Source organism: Geospiza fortis, unplaced genomic scaffold, assembly GCF_000277835.1.
Source record: "Geospiza fortis unplaced genomic scaffold, GeoFor_1.0 scaffold78, whole genome shotgun sequence".
Lineage (NCBI taxonomy): Eukaryota > Metazoa > Chordata > Aves > Passeriformes > Thraupidae > Geospiza > Geospiza fortis.
In genome coordinates, this window is record NW_005054339.1 from 829,705 (window position 1) to 838,963 (window position 9,259).

Consider the following 9,259-nt stretch of genomic DNA (forward strand, 5'->3'; position numbering starts at 1 on the left):
GGGACAGGAGCAGCTCAGCACCTGCAGCTCCCCACCTGCATCAGTGCAGAGAGGTGGGAACAACAGGAACACTCAACTAGGGTCGACACAAAGCTACTACAGACTGTGCTAGGGCTTGTGGTACCTGGAGCTCTGAGTGAACAAGTCACATGTAGCACAGAAAAATCAAGTGCTGCTGCAATAGTGAATCTTAGGAAAAGTAGAGCACATAGATACAGCTTCAAAAAGCTGTATTTTAGGAGACAGCTTATAAAACAGAAGAAAAATTGGAGATATCAGACAAGATAGTCCATTTTTGTTGATTTACTTTTTCAGTTAATACAACACTTGCTTATGATTAGAGAGTTCTATACCAATTTTTTGTACTGAGCAACTACCTAAGACAGTTAAAATTCTTCAGAAAACATTCTGAAGTGAAGAACCTGCTGACAGACCTTTAACCAGCTCTGCCATGTGACATTCCAGGATTTCTGCAGCAGGGGTGGGGTGTGAGTCCATGTGAAAGAGGCATCACATCATGCGAGTGTGCATGTGATTCTTGCAGTAACAGATATTTCCAGTAAGCTGGAGCTATCCTTGAAAGTGCTTCTTGAAGTGCAGAAATGGTTCAGCACAACACCAACAAAAATCCCTTCATGTCTTATTTTCTATTCTTCAATTAATTTTTCCACAAGAGTAGAAAATTCCATGCATCACCCTGTGCTCAAGTTCTCCACACTTGGTGTCCTATCAAACAACTGCCACCACCTCTAATGTTTTAAAATTCTTCCCTTCCTCCACATCCTACCCAAGCTTCACACCTGCTTCCTCATTGTAAGTATTTTCATTCCTAGATGGTTGCTTTCTTGAGCCAGCCTCACCTCCACTCTTCCCTTCCTGCCATTCCCACCTCCCTTCCCTGAATCTCTCCACACAAACCCCTCAGTGATTTCCCGCACCAGCTCAGATTTACCAGACTTCACTGCAGATCTCTGTTCAGCTTTGTCCTTCCAGAGTCTCACCACTGTCAGTATTTCCTTTTCCTCAGAGATTTTTTTGTTTTCTCTTTGCATTAACATTTCTTTATCTCTTCCATACTGACATGACTCTCCTAATCCATATAATCCCAGTCTCCTTCTTTGCCGAGTCTTTTTTCCTTCAACAGTGAAATCTATTTAATAGTATTTCAGCAAAATCAAGTTATTTTTACAACTAACTTGGTAGAGCTCGTTAAATTATTTTGAATATAAATTTACGTCCTTCTTCCACTCGTTCTCTCTCAAAATCTTGTTTTGCTACAATCAATTCAAATTACAAAAACCCCCACAAGGCCTCCTGGGTGTTGTCACCTATTTGTTCCTGCATACCTACAATGTACTAACAAAATAAATAAGTATAAATTGTTTCACTAGCTCCTGGTACTCTTGGAAGGCAGTAACAGTCACAAATCCAGTCACTGTCTTTATCTTTGTGATAATACAAGTGAAATTACAATACTGGCCCAACAAATCCTTACAGGAGTTTTCCTAAACTTTCTGTTACTTTTAAAGCAGAAGGATTTCTGTATAACCCTCAGCAATCCAAGGGTAGGCATGGGATCTCTTCAGGAAGATTTGGAGCTGTCCTGAGGTGACATCATTTCAACAGTTCCTTGAAGGGTCCCATTATTGCTCAACACCCTAAAATATGCTGGAACATTACTCATGTCAAACTAATTGCCTGGGAGGAAGGAAATCAGTTTTAGTCTCATTGCTGGAAAAAACTGAGATACTGAGATCTCTCAGTTATCTTGGAGAAGAGGACAAGTGTGAGGGAAACTGTTTGCCAGGGCCTCGAGCATTTCTGTGGGTATTTAACTATTGTTCAGATTTCCAGAACTAATAATCAAATAAGAAACAAATGCTTGGCTCCCCTGATCAATTTGGCTTATATAATCTTGTGTATATCCTCAGTACTGTCTTTTTGGTGTGTGGATGATATAAACTGGTCCATGAATAACTGAAATATTCCACATCTCCAAGTTTTAAAGTACTGGCCACTTAAACATCACACTCTAGTTAATATGCAGGAAAAGAGTGTTTGGGGGAGGGAAAGGAGATTAACTGGGAACATCCACAATGAAACACTTGAGCAGTCCTGGGGATCATTACTTACAGAATTAAATGTCGGCCTGGTTGTGCCCCCACCTTTTTGTGGGGCACCTGTCCCGGCTCCGCTCGCCTGCCCTCCAGGCTGGGGGGCCTACGGGGCAAGGGGGTCAGGGGGCAACACAGTGGCAAGGGGGAAACAAAAAGTAAACTTTTCAAAGATTCAACAAGGACAGGCTTTACAAACTACAAAAGTCCAAAGTAAGAAATACCATAGTGAGAGAAAGGAGGAAAAAAATTAAGAAGAGAAAGAAAAAAAAGGAAAATTCCCCATGCTCAAAGTGACTCTCCCTCTCTATTTGGGACCAACACAACTGGAAAACATTCAGCAGATACTGTTTCCATTCACCATCACTTTGTCTGCAAAATTCTGTGCACTGATTTCTCTTGTTCCTGGCTCATCTTATTATACCCACTAATGGGTGATTAAATAAAACATTAGAGCAGCTGTTCTCAAATCTTTCAGAGCAGCTCCTTAAGAAAGGGATCACTCCACTGTCAGCTTCCTGAACCAGCAGAGTCACTGCTTGGCTGCAATGTTCACAGCAGCTGCTTCTTTTGCAAAATACAGCAGGTGTTCCAAACACCTGTAATTCTGCATTAGTGATTACAAACCACCCTCACATTAACCAGGGAGCTCTGGGTGCTCCATTCTGACATTCTCTGAGCAGAGGCATCAAACAGGATGTTTGACATTTAAAATTTAAATGCAGCAGTATGTAATGCAGTACAGAGGTCTTTAAAACTGAGCCCAAAACTCAGCAGCATCCTTACTTACTCGGAGTATTGTCTTCAGCCCACATGGAATCTTCATGAAGTCCCCTGGGCCATATTTAATGATGCATTAAATATGAGTATGGGCATCACAACATGTTTGTGGTGAGGTTGCACATGATTCTGACTGTAATTTTAGCACATGCTGGAATTGTTTACCTGAATGCAAATACATCAGTTGAACTTCTCACTGTGATGCTGCTGCGAGCATAAGTATTGATTTGAAGTACTATAATGAAGGATTTAGAAATTCTTGAGGCCAACTGTTGCATACAAGTAGAGATATTATAAAAGAAATGCCTTATAAAATCAGGCCTTGCTCTGCTAAATTAGCACCTGGCCTGTTATTTCTTCCAAGTGCAGCTAGCTAACTTCCCATGTGAAAAATCATAAGAATTAAAGCAGTTAACACAACAAGCTATTCTGGTAAGAAAACCATTTGCACCTGTTCTAAACAAGAATTCTGTCCCATAAGAATCAGTGAAGAAAATATGGAAACTAATCAAATACAGAGAGATTTGACAGATGTACACCCTAGCCATTTACCCACCAATAAACTGAGTGTCAGTGTATTGCTGACCAGTTAGGTTTAACACAGTGCCTTCTGATATTTCCTATAAATATGTGAATAAAGGATGGGCTTTTCCTGCATGAAGAAACCGAGTCCCATCTGCTTTGTTGCAACAGCCAACCATAAGACATAGGAATGAGGGAGACTTGAAAACACAGTTTACTTTTGAGAACAGCAAAAATTGCATTCTCATGTGAGAAGTCACTTCCTCCTAGAGTGCCCCCAGTCCAGCTCACCTGTGCAGAGTTACTGTCTAATGCCATTAATGGGTGTCTTGTTTTCCAGCATCAGCAGCTTGGTAGGAAGGAAAACTGACCTGCATTTCACCCCCATGTGCCCACACCTCCTACCCGTGCAGGAACAGCTGCCTTGTGGTTTGCCAGTGGGAGTGTAGGAAATAGCAAACCTGTGTGAAGATGAGAGTCTCAGAGCTCCTGCTGTCCAAGCTGAGCACAAATCGGATGGACTGGAAAAGCTCCTGGATGCTGGAGCGGAACTGCTCCTCCTCCATTCCACAAGTAGCTCTGGAGTAAAGGATCCGAGATTGGACAATGAACTTGAAAAGATATTCCAAGGCCTTAAGGAGCAGGAGAGGAAGGAGATCAAGGCAGAGAAAAAGAGAGAAAGAAAAATAAAGTAGCTTTAAAGATAGCCAGGAAAGTCTCTACATGCATAATAACTAAATCCTTGAGCTTTAGAAAGGAGAATGAAAAACAGGCTTTATAAGTTACATAATTCAGTTGAGGAAGAGCTACTCTTAGGCAAGTACCCATTCTCAACCAATAATCTTTGTTACTTGCATGTCCCACTAACAGACAAAGTATGCATTTACATCAAAGGAGACAAATCTGAGTTACATCATTTGAGGAAAATTTTGGCCAAGGTATGAAACTTCTGGTTTTCTCATGACTTGGCACGATGAAGTATCTGAAGAAGCTGTTCTGTTTTCTTTCAAAATTTTGTAAATGGCATTATTTAGAACTGCATTGATTTGGCAGCAGCGACCATGAAGAAAGCACATTGTTCTGAGCAGCTGTAACAAGTCACTGTCCTATCAGCAGTTCTGAGCCACCAGCCCAGTAAGGTGACACTTTGCACACCTCCTTGATACTGGCTGTGTACAACTGGGAGTGCCAGAGTGTACCAAATATCAGGGACATCCCTCCTTCTGTTAGTGCTTAACAGGATTCACCAGCAAAGTAGGATTGAGGGAAGACATCATTCATGTTTTGAGATGTTATCCTCAAAACCCAGCATGGGAAAGCAACAGGCTGGAGATTCAGCAATCATAGGCTGTACAGAAACCTTAGTAATATTTCACTGAATTTCATGGAAAATACTCTTGTATCACTTTAATGCTGGGAATTCAAATACAAGTTTTGCTCCCAGGAGATATTTTTGCACCCATAAGAGTCCCTCACTGAACCACCACACAATAAGCACAAGTATGCAATGCTATGTTGTAAGCTTTAGAATGCCACAGCTTTAAGGATATAGAATGGGAATGTGAAATTCCTCATAAAGCCATCATGGATTTCAAAATGCCATTGGCTCTTACAGCCTTCCCCCCTCCCCCCCAGAAATTATGGCAATGTTGGTAATTAGCAGTTATTATTTATACTTCTGTACTAAACCATCTCTCAGTGAAGCTTCCTTACACCAAGGAACTTCATCAGGAAATATCAGCTGTGGTTCTGTTTCCGGACAAGACAAAGGCCAGTTGGATCCCAGTCAGCTCTCCAAGGCTGACAGCCCTGTGCCAACACCAAACCCAGAACATGCAATGCTTGTAGGAGCTGCTTTAGGCCTTCAGTACACACAACCATAATTCTCATCTGAAGGCTCCTAACTTCAATGTGAGGATGAGGTTCTGCAGTGAATCAGAGCATTTGTGTGTGAACCTCTATAATTCCCTGTGGAAGGTGAGACAGCAGGGCTCAGAGCACTGCACTTCCTGAGCACAGACAGTGAGCCCACACAGGCAGTGAACCAAGGAGTTCCCAGTGCTTGCACACATGGCTGGGATGCTAAAAACACAACCCAAGTCTTGGCAACACAAGTAGGCACCACGACTAACTTTGGCTCTTGCTACCTACAGCATCACAAATATGATGTGAATTTGTGACTGAAGACATACAAGTGCACTGAGATAAATTCCCAGCCTTCAGTGATGTTTGGCATGATATGAAAGATCAGTGTCAAATTGAAGTAGGTCCCTTACAAACACAGTCTGTGTGCATGTTCATGTAACAAGTGAGCACCTCTGCCCTGTGACCAGCAGGGAAGACTCAGGGAAAACCTCCTGAGGGAGAAAAGCCCTTGCTGTTGGTTCCCTAATCTAGGCAAACACTACTCACAGTTCTGCTGGAAGATAACTGAAGCTGGAAGGGCATTTCCTTGACACAGTTCCTTAGTTCTTAATTTCCTCAGGGACAGCAAAGGAGCCATTCATGGGCTCTTGGTTACAGAGATCCCCTGGGAGGCACAGGCAGCTGTTCCTGGATGGAGCTTTTGTGGAGCTTTGTATAGGGCAAAATAAAGGAGCATGATGCTGCGTTCTAGGTAGAAATGTCCTTTCAGTCATAGCTTCTCCAAGTTGCACAGGAGGTTTTGAGAATTAAGAGCAGTCTTGAGGGAGGTAAGAAATTTTAGAAGTCCTCTAGAACTCTCTTTGCTAATGCCAGGGGTGGAAATCAGAATCCTATGAGACATCTGCATGCCCATGATGAATGTACATGAGCAGCCAGGAGCTGTGAGAGTGCAGAGTATTTCAGCACCAGCTTTAGGGCACTACACTGAACAGGTAATTCAGGGAAAAAGGGATACAGAGCTATCCCGTTTTCTCAGTCAAAACACTTCTAATGCAAGGAGTGTGGTGAACACATCAAAGACCACAGAAATCCCCAACAGTAGAATCTGGTACTAGTAATGAAACATTAGCAATGATAATGTCTTTGGTACAAACTTTCTCCAAATGTCTGAAATACAATCTGGAAACAAAGAAGGAAATCAATCACTTCACTGTAATGGGAGAAGATAAAGACCTGAATTTGGGCCTGCAAGAGATACCTGCAAAGGCAACTGTCTGAATAAGATGTGACAGCAGCGTGGGTGGCAGAGGATGTGCTGTCAGGTCTGCACAAACTCTGCTGGTAATTTTAATTCCTGTGCTTGGAAAGGCTTGAGCTGTCAGGTCTGCAAACTGACCTCCCTCACAGAGGGAACAGCCACATCCCAGGCCAGCACTTGAGAGCCTGAGAAAGCAAAGAATTGCCTTGGAGGCTGAGACACAAGGTGCCATACTCACAAACTGAATTCCCTAACCCCAGCTGCTGAAAGACATTCCAGCATTCCTGTTGTTACTATTTCCAAACAGGACTGCTATGAGGTTCAACAAATGCAGATCACATAGGGACAATATCCTACATCTCTATTTACTGCACTGCTTAAACCACTAATGAGTGATTTGAGAGGCAAGAAAACCTCTTCAAAGTCATTCCAGCTGGAGATCATCTTCTCATCTCATAACTTTACCAGCTTTTTTCTCAATTAAAAAAAAAGGGAAGACAATGACAGAAAAAAAAAGAATGAGAAAGTTGCAAATTCCTTGAAAAGGCATCTTTGCCCTATTTTTACCATTCCATATGAATCTGTGGTTGAAGATTCCAAAGAAGATGTTCCTAAGCATGTCAATATCTACAAAGCCAAAGCAAGCACAGGTGTAATTCCCTAGTATTATCCGAATAGGATCCAAGCAGGGGATCTGGAAAGTGAGAGGATGACATTGGCAGTGTCCTTCACCTGGAAGAGGTTGCACCTATTTGAACTGACAAGTGACAAAATCCAAGTGCTGATGACTGCCACTGCTTCCAGTTCTCCAAGTGCCCAGACTCAGGTGCTAGGGCACCAGCCCCCGTGGAAGCAGAAAGTGCAAGTGGGCATTCACTCAAATTAAAACATCTTCCTGCAAATGTTGGCATCTTGTACTTATGCACTTGACACACTGACTTCCAGGCTTACACATGGTAAAATGAATATTTATCCTCTGATTTCTCTGCAATAGCACCAAAACATTCCTGGTGTTTCTCACAGCTGTGCCTCCTTGGGACATTGTGCTCCTATCACAGAACCATAGGTCAGGTCCTGTGCTACTTCTGAGGATTTCCATCCAGTTAAAGACTCATTTATCTGCTGCTTAAAATACTCCAGGACTTCAACCTGTGCTACAATGGAGCTGTGCCACAGCCAGAAATGAAGAGCGAAACTTTGATCCATAGCACCCATACCTGATACACTCAAATCTATGGCTGCTTGGAGGGCAAGGTGTAGGCCACATCAATGGAGTATTTATGCACTGGCCATGGATCTAAGCCACATTTAAGTTCTCCACAGGGTTCAAAAGGTTTGAAGGGACTTAATTATTTCAATTTTTTCAGCACAAGAATGACTCTCCCCCTAAAACTAAAACTGTGGCTATATATATATAAAAAAACCTGGTTAAACCATTATAGGAAACCAGTGCCACACTACCCTTGATTCCATTTGCAGTTTCCCCAGCCCTTCTGTGTCCCAAAGGAGCAGCCAGCAGTGCCCCATTGGATACCTACCCTCATTGCCTCCTGGATGTGGTCCTGGCGCACGAGCTCGGCCGAGCGGTCCATGTACCACTTCAGACAGCGGATCAGCTCCCTGGGGGAACAGGGAACAGCAGCTTCAGCACCACTTCTGACAGTTAGCAAACATCCTGGGTTTAGGGACAGATCTCTAAACCAGCCTCATTTCACTTTATTTCAGTGGTCAGTTACAGCTGTCCTTGGTACTGAATTTACACAGTATTTACATTTAAGTTTCAAAACCAGAAAATTATTTCTTCTCTGTAATTAACTTGGACCATGAGGAACACTAAGAGCACATAAAAAAGGTGTTATTAGAAAGATAGCTTTGATAAAGGCATGGTTCTATGACCAAAATATGTTTTAATAAGAGATCCCAGCTCTCATCTTAGTAAGAAGCTTTTAGAAACTGAGATCACAAAGAAAATACCTGCATCTATTTTGCTAAGTACACGAGACCATCTGGACTAACTTACAAAGCTGTATTAAACCCATGTTTTATTTCAGACATCAGATTACCAAAAAACATTTGTTTTGTCTGAAAGAGGTGCTAATTAACACAAGGCAGAACACCGTTTTACCCTCTGAACACAACTATGCCTTCCAGTGTTTTATATTATCTATGGGTTTCTTCCTGCCATTGATAGAGTATTTTTTACATTTATTTTAATTACACAAAAATGTGAATTGCTTAAAAGAATAAAAAGAAATTATTAGATGTTTTTTATAGTTTACTATGGCCAAAGATAGAATATACTCAAATATACAAAAGCAGTGGTCTAAAAGAAAAACCAGCAACCTGAAGGGTAACTGTTACTGCTTTCAAAAGGTCTGTCTCATTCTCTGATGCAAGACTCTTTTGAATACCAGGAAATTAGGCAGAATCATCAAAGTAACAGTGAAATTTAAATTTCTGATCTACTGAAATTAAATTGTAACCAAATAGAACAGCTTCTGTGAATATCTGTCTACTTTGCAAGTTACAATTAGTTCTCTAAGCTTTCACACAAGTCATGTATCCCAACATCCTTAAGATGAGGAATGCACATGCTCTTGGGAGCTCATTTGTATAGACTACAGACTGATAATGAGTTGTTGCTGAGTGTCTCTTCAGTTAAAAAAGAAAGATTTGCCAGTCCAGAAGGGAATGAGAAATGCCCAACCATGCTCAGCCA

At 41.8% G+C, this 9,259-nt stretch overlaps 1 protein-coding gene across 1 annotated transcript in view; it reads right to left on the reverse strand.

The window, feature by feature from the left end:
• DOCK3 (dedicator of cytokinesis 3) overlaps positions 1-9,259 on the reverse strand; it is a 165,776-nt gene that overhangs the window by 51,816 nt on the left and 104,701 nt on the right. The window contains exons 21-23 of the mRNA XM_031058228.1: positions 8,079-8,160; positions 3,878-4,048; positions 2,106-2,220 (exon numbers count right to left, since the gene is read on the reverse strand). Coding sequence (XP_030914088.1) covers positions 2,106-2,220; positions 3,878-4,048; positions 8,079-8,160 — 368 coding nt within the window. The remainder of the gene's footprint in view (positions 1-2,105; positions 2,221-3,877; positions 4,049-8,078; positions 8,161-9,259) is intronic.